Genomic DNA, 22,052 nt, shown 5'->3' with positions numbered 1-22,052 from the left:
TTTGTTTGTTTTTTTCATCTCATTGGGTTTATAACAGTTTTGCCGTGTTCACATAAACACCTTGAACAATCAGAAAAGTCCCAATTGAACCTTTCGTAGATTTTTTTGCTTTTTATTTATGATTTTTGCTGTATTTGTGTTTCTAAGTGCTTGTTTCTGTGTGCCACTGCAAGAAGAGCAATCATTGAATCTCAGCACTCACAAATTGTATTCATTCTGCTATGACCATTCTGGGGTGGTAATTAGCACTAAGGACACATTTGTTTTTCATAAATAAGACAACATACAGTATTCCGTACACAATGTTCTGTATGCAAACTGGAGCAACAATTATGATGTTATATGTTGAGGTCTTCATGCACTCATTATTATTAAATATCAATCACGCTGCATGCATGGTCCCTAAAAATTATAAGGGGTGGTCATTATTATACAAGACAATCCATTAATCTTAACACTGCCCAATGGGGGAGGCACTTGATTGCGGGAATCAAGAGCTCTCATAAATGGTTTGAACATCTGCAAACAAGGAGCTTTGGGTTGTGACATCCTTTTATTTAGACAGTTTGCTGATGACTCGAATGAGAGCGCCGTTCTCATCCTTTAGCCTCTGGTTGTCCATCTTGAGCTCTGTCAAGACCTGGGGAAGTGGATGCAAGCATTGAAATCACAGTTGCATGGAGAGTGAAAAAAAAAATCACACCAATTGTGGAATGCAAAGCAGCTGATGGTGCAGTCACACAGCTCAGCGGCACCAAAGCAACCTCATTTTCCACAACCAATTTCCAGCGACGTTGGACATGCTTCATGGTACGCAATCATGCAGTGAGGAGGAACTTGTAAGAAGAAGGTCAAAGAGAGAAACAAGAAGACATCTTAAAAATCTAGGTCGCGTCCCTCACAAGGGGTCAATGACTAAAAATAAACAGCCTCTTTGTCAAAGTGTTTCCTCTCCACTTTCTGCTCGACGGGAGACGTCACTGAAACCAATGACATAGCAAAGAGACATGTAAATAACATTTCACGCTTTCAATGTCCAGCCAAATTTCACACATTCAATTGGGTGAAACCCCGCTGTTAGCACTTGCTGTTGTCAAAAATTTAGCAGTAGCAATGAATGAATGCAATGTATCTGGGGATATTGGAAGCACTGTATCAAAAAATGCCATTAGGCTGTAACTGCAGAGTAGCATCTTTACATAGGAACGTAGAGGTGACTTGGAGCCCAACTCATAAATGTGAAAGAATCCCGATTCATTTTCAATGACATCATTGAGGTCTCGGCAAGGTTTTTTTTGCCTCTTCTCTCACTGAGCCCGCCGGTGGTCACTGGTAGAGGATGGTGACACACTGACACTTTCACTTCAACTTTGACAACTATAAGGACAGTTGAATGTTGGAAGGAGGCCACACATATTCTTGAATATGATCTGCAGCATTGTGGTGGCCGAGGAGTTCGCACGTCTGCCCCTCAGTTCTAAGATTCGAATCTTGGTTCCAGCCTTTGGTTTGTTCTTCCCATGTTTGCATGGGTTTTCTCCAGCTCCAAAAAAACCCCGCACCTTATAGATTGAATGACCTCCCACTGAACATTCGGCAAGCCTCCTCGCTGCCCATCTTCAAAACCCTCCTCAAAACTCACTTGTATTCTTTGGCATTGGACTCAGCATGACTTAGATTTGTTCTTGGTTTTACTGTTTGGTGCTTTCTACCGCCTTTATTACCGATTTGTCTTACTGTTTATTGTGCATGTTAAATTGCTCCATGTACAGCACTTTGTGTGCAGCGATGGCTGTTTGAAAGTGCTCTATAAATACTGTTGACTTGACTTGACTTGATTGAAGACCGTAAATTGTCAATTAGTGTGAATGTGAGTGTGAATGGTTATTTCTATGTGCCCTGTGATTGGCTAGCGACCAGTCCAGGGTGTACCCTACCTCTGGGATACGTTTCAGATCAGCAGCAATACGAATGAGATAAGTATGGGCGGATGGATGATCTTTGTACCCATTTTGGCACAATGTGGAACTACTCTCTTATTGCCATTTGTTTTCATTTATGTAACTCATATGATAAATCAAGCCATTTATTATAGGGGAAGTCAGTTGAAAATGTTTCTTGAGGATAATATGCTGTATGCGTCTGGACTAGTCTAAACATAATATTGAGTTTGTGGAATATGAATTAAGCAGAGAAGTCCACCTGTTTCTATCAATCTTAGGGGGTGGCCATTTACCCTTGTTTTGTCAATTGTTGAAGTAAACACACGAGAGACAGGTGGCGCGGGGCGATATTTCACGTTCGGTCTGGACTGAGCAGTAGGCACTGTGATGTCATTTTTAGTTGACAACAAGTGTCAGGACAATCAATGCAAACTGCGCCCACCCTCCTCCCGTCAGAAATAAAAACGGGCGGATTTTTCTGCTTAATTCATACTGTACAAATGCAGTATTAGACAGAATACCGTCATTTATTATTGTCACTTGACTTGCCCTTTAAGTGACAGATCCTCACTTTCTCACATTGTTTCTTATGAAGACTCACGATGATAACGTAGTAAACGGATCTAACATCGCCTCGGATTGCCATGCAGACAAACAAACATCTTCACAGTGACGCTACGCCAAAATCCGCTTTGTGATTGATCAATAACTGTCGAGAGCATGTGATGCCACATATATGAATGTAAGAAAATATGATCAGTATTCAAAAGGCGAATGTTTGCGGTAGTAGTGTGTGATCGAGACAGGGGGTTAAACAAAGTCAAAGGGTGCACTGAAAAATGCAGGGCAAGGAGGGAGAATGCAGGGGGAGGCGGGTGGGGGTTAGGCAATGGTGAGCGGTGCACAACCTGCCTGAGAGGAACATGGAAGAGGATGAGAGGCCTGTGGAGGCTCCAAAAGGAGTGTTATGTTGCTGAGGACGGGGATGAGAGGAAGACGGGTGAGTTCAGAGGTCCTCTGTCTCCGGTATGGAGGCCGTCTCAGAGAGGCGGGCGAGGGCGCGCAGCAAAGCTCTGTTCTCGGCCAGGAGGCGCTCGTTGACGCTCCGCAAGGCCTGCGCCTGAGCAAGAGCAGGGAAAGCCTGCACAGAGGAGGAGAAGGATACAGAGGAGCAAGGAGAGAGAAAGCGTGCAAGGAAGAGGATGGCTGTGCAATCAAGCGCTCAACAAAGAACAGCCCTGAGGGACGCAAAATCAAACCTTCAGATGAAATCGGGGAGAAAAACGAACAAAAGCAAAGCGACTCATGAAGGGTGCTCAAGAAAGTGGATGGTTGCATGCGAAAGGTGAATGTGAATTCAAAATAATACGAACAATCATACCCTAATCCTATTCATTTTAACATTCAAATTGGCTCTGATTACAGTTAAGGCCTGACTGTTTGGAATCATTCAAACGGATATAATCAACCCTCTCTTGATTTTACTAATTGAGGCAACCCGCAAAGTTGTTCCAGAGATTTGAGGCAATTCCTGACAGTATTTCACTCCGCATACACCCACATAAGGTAATGCGTGTGCACAGTCACATATAACACACACAAGACAGGCCTGCAGACACAAATGCGGCTGAGAATAAGGAAGAAGGAGCACATCTAACTGCTTTTTCCAATCCTGAATTACATAAGCGATTTAAAGCAATGCCCTTGTTTCATATAAAACCGGTCATGCATACAATGTTGACTCTCTGAAGAAATCCTCTTGGCTGGGTGGGGGGTTAGAAAAGGTAGTGTGATGAGAATTCTTGATGCTCTGTGTCATTATAATTTGAAAACGAACCCAGACACGTAGATGCAGTAAACGTGATCTTGTGCATTCAATTGCATCTCAACTGTAAGGTCCAGAGAAGTATTGGAGCAGAAGATTTCCAGCCATCACCTTACTGTGCTAGAGGGGTTTGTGTGCCCCAATGATCTGTTGTCTGGGCCTTTATGCCCCTGTAGGGTCACCCATGTCAAACAGATCCTAAGTGAGGTTACCAGACAAAGCACGGCTCATCGACTCTGATGATGAACGAAAACATTGGACGGCGTTTTCCCTTGCCCGGATGTGGGTCACCGGGGCTGGAGTTCCCCATCTCTGCTCTACTGGCATGAAATCAGGCCACTGAATGTTTTGGCCACTGAAGAATATTTCTTTTTTTTTTTTTTGCCTTTGAAAAGTCTTGACTTGCTTTTCTGTAACTTGCAGTAACCACTAAAGTGGATGCTAGCAGGATTCTTTCCCTGGAAGAAGAAAAAAAACTTCACAACATCAAGAGAAGCTCGCAATACTATGGAGAAGGGTAAAGTGTCATTGTCAAAATTTCCAGTCACAATGTGCCTTCATAAATATAATTACTGTACAAAGGCTTTACACCCAGGTGCAAAGGCATCGGATGTTCTGGAATCCGTTTCTTTGGACAGATGAAACCAAGGTGAAGTTGTATTCGAGTCCTCCTCATTCTGGCAGAGGAATGTGTGGAAAAGGGATAAATATCATGTGTCGAGTCTGTCCTTGGGCATGAGCATGTATGGCAGCTCCGCGGCTGAATCCCTGCTGCCCATTGAGGCCTGTGAATATTTTCATTCATGCAGGTTATATCAATCTCAGGGCACTGAATCACAACTGATGTTTTGATTCAAGCGAGTTTCATCAGTTCATGCGCATAGGCTACGCAGGACGGCACTAGAGACTGTGTGGTTCAAGGCTTTCTTCCGTTCCCATTCAGCCGAATGCTAAAAAGTCATAGGATGACATGTCACAGTGCTGATGACTAATGACAGTAAACAGGGCTCAACAGGAAATGCTGCTCAAGACTTTATAGGCAAATATTTTGAATATTCTTCAGTGGCGCAATTCAAGGTCAACACAACATACTTTATCAGTCCCGGAAGAAAAAGTGGAGCAAGATCCAGAAACGAGCTACCACTGGAAGTGGCTTCTGTGAAGGCCTTGAGCTATCGCATATTAAGGGAGGACACTCATGAAGGACCTCACAAAATTTGTGTCCATGGGCTCAAATTCAGGCCATCCAAGTCTTGAAAATGCCAATTATATCATAACATGGCAGTAATTGCTACAGTAGATGATACATGTTGTGTTTTTATGCAACCCCTTCAAATAAAACTCAAAGTCTACACTTTAATCACAATGAATAACTTTCTTGTACATCTGTTGCGGCCTAAAAGAAAGATCCTCAAAACACACCCTTTATCCGAATACTTAGCTAACTGTACATTTCAAAATGAGGTGTAAGCTTTTTGATGCTCATCATGTAAAGAACTGACTGGGAGGTCAGAGGCTGTGCAAAAGTGGTGAGGTTTGTGACCAAAATATCGAGCTGGATTGTGTCAACACGTGAAAACATGCCCCAGTCTTTGACAGAAGACATTCACATCAGGTGACAGGCAGGTGTCGCTCTGCAACTCCGGTGTCATGGAGACCACTCACCATTCCCACCCCCTCCCCTCAGGGCTGGTACCCACAGCGGAACCGCGCTGGGGGGTCCTGCTGAGGGAACCATGACAACATGGATGTCAAACATCTGATGCTAGCCTGCTACCGATCTTCATCCGTCATTATTAGATCTCCTTTCATCATTTGGTTTGAAAAACCACCACCAACACAGGTAAATCGAAATTGGGATGGGACTGCTAACACTGATTTAGTGCATGTTGAATCCCTGTTGCAGCAAACGCCGCAAAAAAATATCAGTAAAAAGACTTAGTGCTTGAAAGGCCTGCCGATTGTGTTTGAGTTTGACCTTTGCATAGTACAGTATTAGGATGCATCAGCGTTTTCTTGCAACATTTGTATCACCCTGCAGAAACTGCACAGGCGTACAATCTGCTGCACTGTGTCTCTTTGTAAAATGGAACACTGTGTGCGCAGCAGGAATGTCTCACAAAAGCAGGTCTTTTGCCATTGGACCGGGTTTGGTATTCAACTGGAACTAGGTCACAACATTCAACCCCATCAGTGGGATAAGCAGAGCTGGGGAGGCGCAGCGCAGACTCCTCAGCCTGACAGGAAGTGACCCAGCAGAGCAATGTGGCTAATGAGCCCGAAGCTTTAACCTTCTCTCTCCTTGACTCCAATCCCACCTGGCTAACTGAGTGCATCTCATTTGTGTGTCTAACACTTCAAGCGTCTGACTTAGCTGGCACAAGATAGACACAAGCTCTTCCCGTGCTTGTGTGAGCATTCACCCACATTTCAAAATCATGCATGTTAGGTTAGTTCAAAAATTTTCCAGAGGTGTGAATGGGAGAATGACTAATTGTTTGCCTATCAATGCCCTGCAGTTGAGTGGCGACCGGTCCAAGGTATCGCCCACCTCTCGCTCAAGTCAAGATAAGCTCCGGCTCATACGAGACCCTTATGAGGACAGGTGCTTGAGAAAATGAAAGGATGGAAAGTGTACACCTCTCAGGTCTCATTATATCAGTTGACCAGACACCACAACCTGTGATGCAAAATACGCTCCAGATTTACGTAGACTGACTGACCTTCATTTCGTCTTCCATGCCTGAGACTCTTTTTTCAAGGGCCCGTTTTTCCTGCAAATAAAAAGTCAATAAGGTTTCATCTGAATTGTATAAAGTAACAGCCAACCTCCCTCAGAGCAGCAAACAAGCGTGGTGAAATAAGATATATGATTGCGCCACAAAGATTTACCTTTTTCTCGGATTCAAGCAGAGTAGATTTCTCTGCTATCCTGTCTTGCCTCTACAAATAAGAGGGTTACTTCATTACGACATAATGGATCAGAATGTTGAAAGAAATGCATGTGCCGTACATGAAATTCTGTGTGTGCCGCAATGGTTAACAGAGCGGTGTCAAAAATATGGCCTCTGGGCCATTTGCGTTCCGCCATCCAATTTTTATTGGCCTGTGGCATTTACTAAGATTAATAATTGGCTTGTGCTGTTTGCCCGCATTGACCCACTTATTTTCTACACCGGGTAAGAGGAAAAACGTCATTCTCATCCCTCACTTCTTTTTTCCAGCAAACATTGTGTTCTTTTCGCACTGGGTTGTTTTTTAAAAGCGTGTGTGTGTGTGTGTGTGTGTGTGTGTGTGTGTGTGTGTGTGTGTGTGTGTGTGTGTGTGTAAAGTGTGGGTATTGAAGCCTTTCATTGTCATGACTTATACTATTACTGCTACTACTATTATGCGAACGAATAATAATTAGGGATACTCAAAACCACTTTTTTCAAACCGATACCAGTATAAGTATTAAATTCTTGAGTTGTCATGATACCGATACCAAGTAATAGTGCCATTAGAACCTTGAAAACATAACACGATGGCAGATAATTTGAAAGAAAAGAATGGCATTTTCTATTTCTTCATAAAATACATATTTCGTACAGAACACACAAAATCTGCATTTAAAATAAAAAAATAAATGAAAAGAAATCTAGTGTCCAGAAAAGGTCCCAACCAAAATATGTGGTTATTTAACTTTTTTTCAAGGAATACAGTGGTTTAATTATTTGTTAAATTGAAAAACAACAGTGCTGCAAATAACATGAAGGAATACCGACCATTTCACCAGAGTTTTGGCAACACAAGTTTGTCACCATTTAATTCAACTGTGGCGTCTTAGTCTGAACACTGAGTGGCACCCATGTAATGACGTACGAAGAAGAAATCTAATGTCACGTCTTAGCACTCTGCTGAGCTGGAAATAACTTCAATTTCCTCTGTGTGAAAATAAGCGCGAATGGCTGTTCGTCCTGCGATTGGTTGGCAACCAGTTCAGACCCAGCGCACCCGTGACCCTCGTGAAAACGGATCAGATATTAGATAGATGGATGGAAGGATGGGGGCAAAAAAGAAATATAAGACTTATTGTTTGAGAATTACAATATGGACCAAACCGGTACCGCTCCAATTTCAAAGTATTTCAACTGCTTCAAACAACAACGCCCATGCAGGAAAAGTGGTCAAGATTGCATGACTGGCCGTGTCTTATGTTATGTGTTGTTTTATATTATTTCATTATTTTACGTTAACTGTTCTGTAAAGCGCTTTGTTACAGCTGCAGCTATTGAGAAACCGCTACTGTATATAAATCAAGATGCATTGTATCGTATTTGCAGCAATCGATAGCTTCCACCTGCACTGATTGGAAGCTAGATGCGACTGCTATTGTGACAAAATGCTTGTTACAAAAGCACACGCCTGTCAACTGCCGTTATATGAGAACACAGTGGCAGCTCAGCTCAGCAACTCTGGTGGCACGCAACGTTCCCTAAAAGGCAATGCTTGTGAGTTGGAAATGAATCCTAACTTTCCCACATCTTGGCGGCACGAGCGTCATAGCTATCGAATGTTGAGATCCACGATAATAGCGGTAAAACTACTCGGTTCTCAGAATGCATTGCATGGTGCAATCCATTTAATAAATGAAGTTATTCATTCCTTTTCATAAATGTGTGTTTATGTCACTTTTGTTTGATTATATCTTACACCGTTTTCATTTTGGGAAACGCGCCATGACTTTAGGTTGTGTGTGAAACAATGACATCAAGATCAATTCCTACAAGGCTTTAATAGAAATCTTCAGCATCGGACATCTACTGTAGTCTTTGGTTCCTAGTTGTAAAACGGCCACAAGAGGGCAGCTGATATTGACCCCTGTCCTCCATCCATCCATCCATCCATTTTCCGAACCGCTTGATCCCCACTAGGATCGCGGGGGGTGCTGGAGCCTATCCCAGCCGTCTCCGGGCAGTAGGCGGGGGACACCCTGAATCAGTTGCCAGCCAATCACAGGGCACACAGAGACGAACAACCATCCACGCCCACACTCACACCTAGGGACAATTTAGAGCATCCAATCAGCCTGCCATGCATGTTTTTGGAATGTGGGAGGAAACCGGAGCACCCGGAGAAAACCCACGCAGGCCCGGGGAGAACATGCAAACTCCACACAGGGAGGCCGGAGCTGGAATCGAACCCGGTACCTCTGCACTGTGAAGCCGACGTGCTAACCACTGACCCCTGTCCTGAATACGCATATCTTGCGACCTGCAAATAATAATAATAACTATTATTATTAATGAATTGGTTTTATGTTTTAAATAGAGCATATATAGTTTATTCTTTTAATTAGCAAAAATGGACAGATCGAAAAACAATGAATTCTGTTACAGCGTCAAACCTTTCTACTCCCTGTCAAGGTCATCTTAAGAGAGTTTGCTCTGGTCTCTTTATTTATTTATTTATTTTGTAGATCAATACATCAGCGGATGTTCTATTCTAGTGGGTTACCGCGCTGCGGACCACCTCAAAATCCTGAAAAAATTGCTTTATCGCCTAGCTATTTTTAAAGAAAAAAGATATGAAAAGAATTCATAATTGCCAAGCAAATCTTACGTGCATTGACAGATCGGCTTTTGTGTGTTCAATAAACATGAAGGATGTCAAAGTAGTCCTTTCCCCCTTCCATTTTTCTGCATGCGGCCTTTGGAAGAACAAGTGATTAAGTCACTTACTTGAGCCACTTTTTCCAGCTGGGAACGAATGTTGACGAGTTCTTGTTTGCTGTCCTGCAACCTGGACTTGAGCCGCTCATTCTCCTGTAGCGCCTCGGCGTACATCTAATAAAGAGAAAACATCATAAAACATGATATGAAATGTAATTACAAATGTTATTTAAAATCCAATGTGTCTTTTTTCACATTGTTGGAAAATCTCTGGAGCATCAAGTACGACAACTTTGAGAACCTAGAAAATGACTTTATACTGAGTTTCACCTTCTTATAGTCTTTGCTTGTGGTGTCTTGCTCCGGTTTGTTCAGAGAAGCTAGCCTGGTCTCCCTGCGAGTGTAGGAGCTGGTCCTGCCCAGTCTGTCAGGGACATTCTCCCCACTAGCGTCGAATCTGCACGTAGGACGCCGTATGCAGCAGATCACATTCACGCAATGCTACTTCAGGAGCTGGTTCTTTATTGTGCAAGCACCTTTCGGCGCTAATTAAAAATGGAAGCCACATTCCGGAACATGAGGTAGCGGAACCGAATGATTTCAGTCATTCATTGAGCAGAATTACAGTTCTAATTACAGATTGCCGTGGAAAGAGCTATGATTAAACATCTAATAAACGAGCGCTGCGTATATTATGAAACATTAAAGACGGTAATCAAGTTTAAAAAAGTGTTCCTGCCATGCATTTCTGGGGGCTCAAATCTTGAAGTATTTTGGTGCGTGTGTTACGAAGGGTTAACCTTTATAGTTGTGTAAGTGGAAGGAAAAAAAAGCGAAACATTTACCTTGACAGCCTGTCATGCTGAAAAACAAAGAAGAAACCAGTCAATCGGGGATCATTAAGAACACTGGAAACAATTAAGTGTGGTTAGAGCCAGATGTTCAGTATCTCTTCGTCTACGTTAGATAAAGAGGAAATCATTTCCGTTCTGTGAATAACCGCCAGGTAAATAATGAAAGAGTGCACAGCATCCTCGAGGGAATTCAAGACCGTTACAGTTCACAAAGGGCGAGCGTTGCTGGTGTAGCCAGTTAATCTCTCACTTTCTTCCAGTTGCATAAAGATAACATCATATGAGAGATTGTAGAAATATCCTGGAAAAGCTTTTGCCGCTGCCGCGAACATACGGCCCTGTGTGTTCCCATGAATTACTTTCCTTTTCACCAAAGAATTTAAGGGCTGCCTGTAGTGACGACTGTTTTGTGAAAGTTCACGTATTCAAAAATGTGTCAAGAGTGGTGATGTTATGACTCTCCACCGCCCAATCAAAAAGCTTGGAAACCTGACATTTACTAGCTGCAGTGAAGCCCCGCTGTTCCCAACTTTCTGCTACAGACGTATACATTTCACACTACTGATTCAAACACCTCTGTTCACAATGAAAGTTAATGAGCACACGTAGGTGGTGTTGAAAGCATCGTTCGTAGTTGCAGGGGCGAAATCAATGTTCCCTGCAAAAGAGCCAACGTTTATTCCCGTTTGAGGATCCAGTGTGTGATGTCGCGCGTCAAAAGAGCGATTCGTTAGCATGTGTTTACACGACTGAGGCGGCGCTGCGTGTCCTTATGTGGTCATGTGTTTGAAGAGAGCTGACCAAACACAGGCCTCCACCCCTCCGCGCGCACTAAATCTTTTCATGTCCGACGAAAGAAAGCCATTGACGTGATTCGGAGCATGCTTCCAAAATATTTTTCAAGTGTAAATGCCTTTTATTCATTCAGGAGGATGTGTCGCAATATCCAATATGGTCAACTTGCTCTTAAAGCCACAAAGTTCCCTTGACACTCATCAATGATAAATATAAGTTGTCACTTAGTCAATGTAAGCGCGAACGAATGAACGTTTGTTTAGATGTGCTCTGGTGAGTAACCCGCCTTTCGCCTGCAGTCAGCTGGGAGAGGCTCCAGGTCACCCGCGAGTGCGCGACCCTAGTGACGAGACGCGTGAGAGAAAATGGATGGATGGGATGGACAGATTTACAGTACAACACCAGAAAGTGTTACGTGTGTAGCATATCAACAACGCAGACAGTTGCGCAATCTGTTAGATGAGAAAAAAGAATGATCAGCTTTGACGGACACCGTCCTGAATGTTTATGGTGCAATTAGTTTTGTGCATCTGTGCTCTAAGCTGATTCTTTGTCTCGCTCAACCCAAACATTTGCCATTGCCTTGGTAACAACACACGCTCACACAATCTCACAAGTTGCCCAAGAGTATGAAAGCCCTGTCAATAGCACATGACATCATCATTGGGGGGACTCTTCACTTTTTTTCCCCCTCTCCTTTTTGTCGCAACGTTCAACTTTCTAAAATTGTTCAAGTCTACAGTCGGAAAAAAGTTTGGCGGTTGCACACAAACACTCTGGCCTCCCCCCACATGCCTCCTTACAGATATAAACCCATCTTTCTTATGGAAATGTATAAAATTATGCTAATTATAATGACCTTTGTAGACTTCATTCCTCTCATATTGCACCAATCAGTGCACCGCATTCTCCCTCCCATGCATCATTGAAATTGAATGGCCAAGTTTCACAAGGCTTGAGGGACGCTATCTACAATAACAGCCTGTAGTCGCGCAATGACTTTGCAGGAGCAAAGAAAGGCGATGGCGTTTGATGCCTCTGTCTCTTTAACAGTCGCACCGATGCACTGACATAAACACAGCAGCCCACTGAGAATAGTCCACTTAGAGAGGGGAACATAACAGGAAATTGCAGAAGGAAAGTTTTCTTTTCCACAGACTGAATTCAGCAAAGGTGACTCTTTAACAAACTAATTTGATGCTTCATGAGGGGGCCATTCCATAGCAGTGTGAGTATATCAGAAGATATATGTACTGTGACAGCGCAATTATCTAAAATAAAAAAAAAAAAAAAGCAACGCTTTTAGCACTCCGACTAGGATTCCACTCAAGTCACAAATCCTTTGCAGAGAATTTGAGCTTTCGGGTGTTATGTAGATTTAGCCTGAATCATTCCTCGAAAGCCTCATCAAGTGCATTAATCTATTGTTAATGCTTTGAGTATAACAAACGCTTTGTTTGGCTTTACCAAGCAGATGGACGATTGAATTTGACAAAGTTAATTTGATGACACCTCATGCAGGTTGAAGAAGGAAGTGATGAGAGCACGGTTGAGGACAGAAAAGTATTTTATCAGGAAGGAAGTTTCTTACTCGGAAGCTTTTGTCTGTAGGGGATGGAGACGATGGCGGTGAGTCGGTGACTGACCTCCTGGCACGAGTCAGGTCTTTGCTGCGGGGGAAGTAGGATGACATCTCCCTTCTACAGCTTCTCTCGCCTCCAGATAACAGATGCAAAGATTCCCTCAAGCACCAGAGCCCATGCTGGCACTCCAGGGAATCCGGAGTGAAAACAGGTGGGAGAGCAATGGCCCAGTTTGGCGAGACTTTCTGCTCCTTTTCTTCTTCCAAGCCTCAGTAGTCACTTCATAGTTAGATAAAAATGCACAAGTCCTTGACACAATCTCTGGGGGGGGGGCCCTAAACAGATGCCTGTGACATGTAAAAAGGCCCAAAAGAAAGCAGCAAAAAGTTTCTGTGCTGTCTCTTCCTGTGGGTCCCTCAAAGTTATACTCTCTCTTCATCAGCAGCTCCCTCTCTCTCTCCCGCCTCCTTCTTTCGCGGCCCACTCGCCCTCCCAGCCAGTCTCTCCCCTTTGCTTCTCCCCCCGCCAAGCTTTCTGTGGCATCTTGCCAGAGGCTCTGAACAGGGACACACCACTGAGGCCTAAAATTGGCCATTTAAGCGCGGGACTGCACAGAGGAGGCGGAGCACTGGCAAAGAGTCTGGCGTTTTCATCTAGGAACGCCAAGGAGGTCACCTAAGGAGATGTCAGCAGCCGCCAGGTGACAAGCCTCTTGAGTCTACCTGGCAGGTGATGCAAAGCAAGTATCGAGTCAAGCTTGACTTTTTATTTGTCGCACCCTGTGCATTCAATTTTGCAAGAAAATGTTTTTGCAAGCATGGAACTCCATTATGAAGTCGATATAGGGACTAAGTTTTGCAAACTATGGGCACTTTTTCAAAATGTGTTTCATTTACTGTAACTGTTAGAGGCCAGATGGTTTTATGAGCTCTGTCCTCTCACATTGCAACAATATTTCTCTTGCTGCATGATTTATACAAAGCACTGTAACAGTTTACTTCAAAGAATATTTTTCCTTTTAAGTAGACAAACAAAGACGAACCTTACGCAACATCTACATTTACGAATAAGATCCTGTGAAAGGAGTGGGGGGAAATGAACGAATGAGCTTCACAATGGTATAGCTCCGTCTTGATTGACACTAGCGGCGGTATCAATTCTTTATAAATTGAGAAATATGTTGATGATTGTGGTTGTTCTTTACTGTGGTGAAGAACTTTACTGAATCACACAGAGAGGTCTTTGGTTACCTTACTTACCTTCAGGGGACAAAGTACAACCACTTTATTTTCATAATCATTATTAAAGAAATTGACAGTGCCAATCCAAATGAACCTTTGTTGGCTTTGTAAAAGCATCATGTTTTATAAAACTTTTAGGTATCATTATCATACATGCAGGAGCACAGTATATGCTGGCATCCTATAAAGTATACACGCCGGTATAGTGGGTGGCCACAAGCAATGTCATATCATAATTTGCAGTTTCAAAGAAAAAATGTTCCACCAAAATGACAATGGAGGAAAAGCCCTAAATGTCAAAGTATTCCATTGAACACACACTGACACACACATGCTCACGGAGTTTGCAATAGCTTGGACTATTGCTGCCTTCCATATATAGTGAGGTTTGCATGGTGATGTCCTTTTTCACTGTTCAGTGCAAACAGATTAGCTGGAAAGATAAGCAGGCTTGGAGAGTAACGGAATACATGTACCGGCATTAGGTATTCAGGATACAAAAGCCAATATAACTGTAATCCATTACCGTTACAGAAAAAAAATAATGTAATCAGATGAAAGGTACAGTACGTTTATTAAAAATGTAGATTATTTTGGAGCGTTATATTTTTAATGTGGCGGAGGGAGACACCACAGTCAAGTCCTCACCCACTCTGAAACAAGTTGGCCAAACAAGTTTTCCCGGGGTTAAGTGGATAACGAGTCAGAAAATAGTTTAATGGACCAGCATTGCTCCTCCCACCTCAGGTTTTTGTTGCCCAACAATTAAATCAGACAAGTCACTAGATAGTCTTAAAGCACTTATGTTCAAAGGTGACCAGAATGTTGACTGCTCTGTATCATATTCACTGGAGGACAAAAACACAAAAAACAGAATTACTTACGGCACTGATGTCAAACTCAAGGCCTGGGGGCCACATCTGACCCCGCCACATAATGTTCTATGGAACGAAAGCAAATCGGGTGCATCAGTTTCTATGATTGTTGCAAAAATATGTGCCGAAATTTCAAATTGTCACATGTAATAAATAATAACATTGTGACATTGCAAGCATTTATTTTTGTTTTGGTACAACAGGGTTTCTTCCAGTGCTTGATAAACCTGGCGGGCCATTATGCTTTTTTTGCCCCGCCCTGCCAGGCTATGCCAGGTGTGCCCAATTTGGGCGAAAAAGAATCATTGGTTGCCTATGTACAAGCAGCCGACGTCTCCTTCCATTATCCTGACGAGGCTCCTCGAACATTAGGCAGGAAAACACCCCGAACTGGTTCCCAGTTAATCGCAGGGCACACATACACAAGCAACAACTATTCACACTCACAAGCACACCTAGGGACAACATAGAATGTCCATTTAACATACCATGCATGTGTTTTGGAATGTGGAAGCAAACCAGAATACCCAGAGAAAACCCACACAGGCAAGGGAAGAACAAACTCCATACTCGAACACTGAACTCTGTACTGTGACACCGATTTGCTAACCAGTGGATTGCCCCGAAAGTTTCCCGGACTCTTGGAGGCATATTTATTATAAACATTGAAATGAGGTTAAAACTTTCACGAGTGCACACATCACTGGCTGGGTTCCATTCACTGTGATCCACAGCGCACAGGTCACCAGGCCCGACGATCTTGGTCCCGCCTCGGGGAAAGTGACTTGTTTTGTATTTTAGTCCTTGAAAATGTCTTCATTTGAAAATGACCTTTAACGCTAAAATGTTTTGGTTCCTCCAAAAATGTTAAAAATATGAGTGTGCGTATGTATGTGTGCAATGTCTATTGTTGAAAGGTTGCTGCGAGGTGACTCTTTTGCTTGTCGTGTCCTCATACAAACAGACGTAAAACAAGATGCTCCTTATTGCCTTCTTCTTTGTACCTTGTTTCCCCTGGCATGATGATCAATGTTACGTGGTCTCTGGTGATGGCAAATAAAAAAAAGAACTAAAAGAGACATGTCTTCTGCCTGTCATATGGTTCACTGCTCAGGCCACATCTTGTGCACTTCCTAACAACTGACAGTCAGCCATTGAAATCAGATTTGAGGAGGAATCTGATGTGAATCAGATATGCCAGTGGTCTGAACGTCGCCAAAAACTGTCTGTGAAAACCAACCTTATATTGTACAAACCCGGACAAAAACATTTACAATGTTGTCTAGCATGCACAAGACTTCGCCTAAGAGATATCAGGCTAGCCCTGCCCCCGCAACTTGTCAGTAAATGTTTCACTATTTCCCGTCACGGATTACCCACAACTTTATTACTTATAAGTGTTATATTAGCAGTATCATCAGATAAACTTGTCACTGGGAAAATTATAAATGAATTAGAACTTTTTTTTTTTTCATGGTTGACTTCACATATCATAGTCATTGTATCGAAATTACCAACTTGTGTCTGGGCGTATGGAATGCAATAGCGCACAGAGGCAATAGAATCTGGAGCGCACGTGACTATTTTCAGTACGCATGTGCACTTCCGTACCACTTATGTGTACCCTTGATCATAATACAAGCAGGATCAAGTCTCAGTAAAAAGAAATCCATCTAGCTATCTGTCTATCTATCTGTTCATGCATGCAGACAAGCGGTTAGCATGGCTGCCTCACAGTTCTCGTTCTTTATATTTGAATTGCAGGTGCTTGGGCTTCTTCCTGAGTTCCAAAAGCATGCATATTAAACAACCATAGGACAGAAAAGACCAGAGAAAGATGAAAAACATGTGTCGTATTTTGTTGTTGTGGCCTTTTTTCACATAGTTGGTATTCGAGTAATCCAACAGTAATTAAAAATAATCAAGTTTCATTACTTTAATATTATGGTAATTGGATTATGTTAGATACATTTTAAACCGGTAACCCGTAAATGCATCAGAATACATTTTTAAAGTGACCTCAGCAATCCTGAAGATAAAAAATGACAATTCCAAATGGTGGTGGAAACAACAAAGATTGTTTAGTTCTCCACAAGTGTCATTGTATAAAGTCTGGACCTATATAACTCATGTCTGATTTTCCAAATCTGAAAAACAGCAATGGTATTCGTTGTGTATACAGAGAGTGAAGTACACTGGCAGTGATGCAGACTATTAAAGGTTGCAGCTGGGGTGTCCAACGCTTCCCCCACCCACAACATGTACAGATACTCACATCCCTTTTCTACATAGTTTGAACTTTCATTCTCATGTTTTCCAACACGTGGAGCCACAGACATTTTAGTAGCAATGGAGTCATATGCATGTTGTACACGATCTCATAAGATCATCTCCAGCTTGATACAAGAGCTGTCCAAATATTCTGACAGCTCCAAGGTGGCGAGATCACCGAACTGAATCCATCTGCACCTGTCCTCCTCTTTGTTACTGAGAAGCTATGTGGAAAATCTGTTGGGGTCATAGCGGAGTCAAACAGCGGTAGGCACTAGTGACAGGCAGCCGGCCACGCTACTGTTAAAGCCTGGCAGTGATTATCACAGCCAGATATAGTCCTGTTAGTAATGCTGAGAGACTCTCACGTTACCACGGCCTGATTTCTGTTTCTGATGCCACCGCAGAGAGCAGCTGATCCTCTGACCCGAGGTCAGCGTCCGAGGGGAAAAGAAAAAAGGCTTTTCTGCCATACTGCAAAGGGCATTCGTAATATGCTGTTTGACACAGTGCTGCTCGATCCATCCCTCGCTGCCGCAAGTGGGAGGAATCAGCACCAGCGTTCAGAGTCAAAGTTCACCCACATAACACGGTATCAGCTAAGAAGGTAAAAGCAGGGAGGCAATCCCTCCGATTCGAAAGCTCGGACTACACAGAGAGTGCCTGCGTTTTGCCCAATATGGTATGGAATGCTGAGACACTTTAGCCATGTGATGTGAAGAAGCAAAGCCACTTCGAGGGAGGGGAGCTGGGTCCTCTGTGGGATGGTAAGCGGCACAACTACGGTTGCAGCGCATCTTCAAATGTTGCGTCAGCGACGAGAGCTTAGTCGCTTTGAAGCGCAGATGCCTTTCGGCTGACGGATGAACCGGGATGAGAATTTGGAATGACGGCTGTAATGAAAACGGACTCATCCTGAGGTGCGATAGCGTACTTGGTGGAATCATATTGTTTGTGGCGGACAAGTAGATCTCGGTTTTACATCTTCCATTACAACTTAAGTATGCCATAAAACAATTTTCTTCCCAGGGGCCTCCAAACTATCAGCTGGCATGGCGATGACTCATTCGTGGGTTCTTTTCAGTTGTGCTTGGTGAGCAAAAATCCTGTGACCCCCTCTAGTGGTAGTAGTGAGAACGACATGAAAACCCTTTCAAGACTGTTTGTATATTCAAATCTTAGTCATACTTTCTTGCATCATTTATGCACAGCATTGGGGGGGGGGGGGGGTACAGATCAATTAGGTTTTGGGGAGGGGGGTTTGGGGGGCTTTTGGGGTCATCATCATTGCTTACTTTAACCTTTCTTTGTTCTGAATGATGTGTGATACAATGCTCATCAGCCTGCATGGTGTTCTGCACTTTATTGTTATCATGCTGATTGTCATTGGAATTGGATTTACTTTACATTAGACCAATTTTCTGCAAGAGCCAAAACAGGCTAGTTTTAAATGCAACATTTTATTTTATTTTATTTACGTATTTATTTTTGCAGAATGTTGTCAAACCTTTAGCAGGATTTTTTTTTTTTTTTTCAGCTACAAGTGTGACTTGTATTGGAGCAAATGTCAGCCATTCAGGTCCCTTGTCAAAGCTCTTCTCGGGGATTATCACACTTTGTCGAAGCAAGCACCCGATTTATTTTGGGTAATATATGAATTGGAATGATTTATACTATCGGGTCAATGCAGATAACGGTGCGTGGCTTTTTCAGTTGATCATCATACCTCTGTGACGGTGCCGTCTGATTTATCACATCCATCCAATCCATGTCTTCTGCTCCTCTGTTTTGCAAATGTAAGCTGTTCGTCTTCAAGAGGGTTCTGATTTTCATCTCTCCACCTTCTTCCACCCACTGCACATGCAAAGTTTTATCGAGTGTAAATGAACATTGCCTCTTTTTTGATGATCAAATCGAATAAGAAACGTGACCTCTGATGGAGTTTATCCCTGTAATGGTGGATGCAGGCCAGCAGCAGGCTTCTGTGAACTCAGCAACACTTTGTAACTTGGGTCCGATGTTCCCCCACTGTACATTCACAAAACACAAATTTTGAATGACAACAAGCTAATCACTGAAAACAAATCTTGAATTTAGAAATGAATCTCATGAAGCTGACAGCATGAAATGAAAAGAGTTTTATATTCTCACCAACCTCATCTCTGTTGCTCCATCTTGGACTGATTTTGGTTTCTTTTGCTCCATCCTCCACTTTCCCATCAAGTAGAAACTCCTCTGAGCTGTTGTTGATGTTCTGAGCCGCTTTCAAGCCCGTCAGAGTTACACCCTGCGTAGCATTCACTTAACTTCATGAATCAATGAATCAAACACACACCAGTGATCTTTTGGCTTGTGTACTTCATCCGGAAATTACCTGCGTTGACCTGCGGGTCTGTCTGGCATGACGAGATTTGGCCCTCCTCTGAGACTCTGCTTCTTCATCCCTGACGGGTGACAGATAACGTCTGGAACTAGAACAGCCAGCCAGACAGACAATTTTTTTTTTAAACAACATGCAATTTACCTGTTATGCAACAAACAGTACATAATTATACCAGCCTGCAATTTTGACAGTTAACCATCAGTACTGTTGATGCACTTACACTTAATGAACTTAATGAATTTTGCAAATCTACAAAATACAATGAATCACGCTATCATTAAATAAGAAAATCTTTGACAAACTACAACAAAAAGGTAGATATCTACAGGCTTTAATCAGAAAGTAGACACAATATGACCTGAAAAGGTACCAGTACTCGTGTTTATAACCACTGCAAGTCCAAATTCAAAGCACCAGTTAACTATAGACGTAAAGACAAAATGGCTGTGTCTTAAAATCATATTCTGGGATCAACATTCGCTCATAATTTGTTCTGAACAAGAACGGTAACGATAATGTCATTGAAAACAAGAGCAGTAACTTTGTACAGTAACTTATAGAAAAAAAAAGCAATCATTTTGCATCCATCAAAAGAAAAAAAAATGAGCAAAACAAAACTACAAATAAACAATACAACACAGGTGATGTCCTCCCTGCTTGCAAATGTTCAAAAAAGAAGCAGGAGGAAGTATAAACTTATCGAGTCCAACCCCTGTATATTAATTTCATTATTAGTATTGCACGGTCTTTATGAATAGTCATCTTTATCTTATCTTTACATTATATATATATATATAGAGAGAGAGAGAGAGAGAGAGAAATCGTGCGGTTTTACACCACGACCAGATTTAAATGCCAAGAAATAAAAGCTGATAGGCCGAGAAAAAAAGCTGAAATACAAACTGCATCTATTGATCCCAAACACAAATGTTTTCAGTCTACAGGAAAAACACGGGAGTTTACCTCATTGTTTGAGCACCTTTCGGGAATGTGCATATTTTACTGAGATTATGAAGGAAATAGGAATATGAATGAGGCCTTCAAAACATTATTTGTGGTGCCACAGAGAAAAACAGCTGAGTAAACAGCGTTATGGGAGAGTATTAGATTTCCCCCAGTGCTCCTGTGCTTGCTTTTAAGTGCCTTTCGAATCCTGAGAATCGACAAGCTGGTCAGCAGCGCACTCTACTGAATCAACAGTGCAAAGCTTGAGTGGGGATGGACTGACGTGACTGTGCACATTCAGAGGAGGGCTAAAGCCAGAAATGCTGGAGAGCGCGCGGCTTCAGAGTCATCAGCTGTTCAGATGCAGGCAAGAGTTCACATTAAATTCTATCATTGGAATAGAAGCAAAACATTCGACTAAAAACCTCACTTGTGCTACAATTCAAAATGCAGTCGACATCTGTAACTCCTGGGATTAAAGGGCTCGTGCTGAAATGATTTTTAACAAAAAAGATGATCATCAGTGCGAAGGGGCAATATCATCTCACTTCCTGTCGTAAAAGCTTCACATGGCATCAGTTTTACAGGCCTTCGGCACCTGCACAAGCACACAAAGGGGAACTAGAGCGATGTAATAATTACATAAAAAAATGAAACCAAACAAACAAACGAAAGAAACTAAAGCACTGCGGAATTAAAAATAAGAATCAAGGGAAGAAATAAATTCCCCCATGAAACGTACCTGGGTACCAAAGCGTGCATATTTCGAGCAGGAGGTCAGAAATTGAAGCAATGCAGCAGCGATGAAAGGGAAAGGCTGAGAGAGAGAGAGAGATGGACGGAAACAGGATAGAGTGCATGGAGGGTAAAGGAAGGGCATGGGGAGGGGTAACATGCGGAAATCAATCACCTCTGACTTTCTGGTTGCCCAAGTCTGAGTCAGATACACACCGGGGCAAATAGCATATTCCAACAAGTAACCCAAATTTTATTTGACCAAATAAATTGGTGTGTTTCTACAACCGGCTCACGGCTCACATTTGATATAAATGGGTCCGTGTTCATTTACTCTGACGTTTTAATGCTGTCATTCGCTGAATATTATCTGCATCCTAGCTCAAGCAAGGCGTTTTTGTACCGCATGATTGCGCTGCTGCTCGACAGCTCCTTAGTGTAATTTGAACTAATAAGCAGTAAATATAGATTTACAATTAGATTAACGGGATTTAGATACACTGGCGATGCCCGTCACTTTTCAACATGACATTGACATCTGTGCGTCTCTGTATTTTATAATCAAATGCGGGCGTTATCGTGGTCCAGTGGTTGGCACATGTGCCTCACAGTTGAGAGGTTGGGAGTTTGAAGTCTGGCCTTCTTGTGTGGAGTTTGCGCTAGGCCTCTTCAAATTCAGGCCCAAATTTGCGAAAAGATTGCTTGGCTTTTGCACGGCGCTAAGCGGTCGATCGCATCCCATTCCCAATGCCCGTGCAGATGGTGGAATGCTTCAAAACTGCGATGCCAAGCTCTGGTTAGGGAAAGGTGGTCAAAGCGATTTTACTATACCTTCTGTCCACATATAAAAACATGCATGCTCATTGATGTTTCTGAATTATGTGCCCTGTGAGGGGCCGGTGACCAGTCTTGGATCGATCCTACCTCTCGCCTAATCAGCTGGAATAGAAC

At 42.7% G+C, this 22,052-nt stretch overlaps 1 protein-coding gene across 4 annotated transcripts; it reads right to left on the bottom strand.

The window, feature by feature from the left end:
* Nucleotides 1-534: 534 nt before the first annotated feature.
* Nucleotides 535-21,215, bottom strand: LOC147211289 (protein phosphatase 1 regulatory subunit 12B-like). 4 transcript variants are annotated; one of them, XM_086125225.1, is made up of 12 exons: nucleotides 21,109-21,215; nucleotides 19,413-19,509; nucleotides 19,194-19,325; nucleotides 18,970-19,066; nucleotides 18,765-18,892; nucleotides 10,265-10,281; nucleotides 9,750-9,876; nucleotides 9,489-9,593; nucleotides 6,661-6,711; nucleotides 6,492-6,542; nucleotides 5,434-5,493; nucleotides 535-640 (listed from the first exon to the last, which is right to left on the bottom strand). In XM_086125225.1, the coding sequence occupies exons 1-11, from the start codon at nucleotides 21,126-21,128 to the stop codon at nucleotides 5,452-5,454; spliced, it is 867 nt and encodes a 288-aa protein (XP_085981351.1). In that variant the 5' UTR covers nucleotides 21,129-21,215; the 3' UTR covers nucleotides 535-640; nucleotides 5,434-5,451. The 4 variants fall into 4 exon arrangements, with proteins under 4 accessions (XP_085981351.1, XP_085981360.1, XP_085981333.1 ...); XM_086125234.1 differs by having other exon boundaries at nucleotides 5,434-5,490; XM_086125207.1 differs by lacking the exon at nucleotides 5,434-5,493 and adding an exon at nucleotides 2,856-3,084.
* Nucleotides 21,216-22,052: the final 837 nt, after the last annotated feature.

This window comes from Hippocampus guttulatus, chromosome 1 (assembly GCF_054856545.1).
Source record: "Hippocampus guttulatus isolate MCC_2025c chromosome 1, RoL_Hgut_1.0, whole genome shotgun sequence".
Classification (NCBI taxonomy): Eukaryota; Metazoa; Chordata; class Actinopteri; order Syngnathiformes; family Syngnathidae; genus Hippocampus; species Hippocampus guttulatus.
The sequence above is the reverse complement of the archived record's forward strand: the minus strand, read 5'-3'. Positions and strand labels throughout refer to the sequence as shown.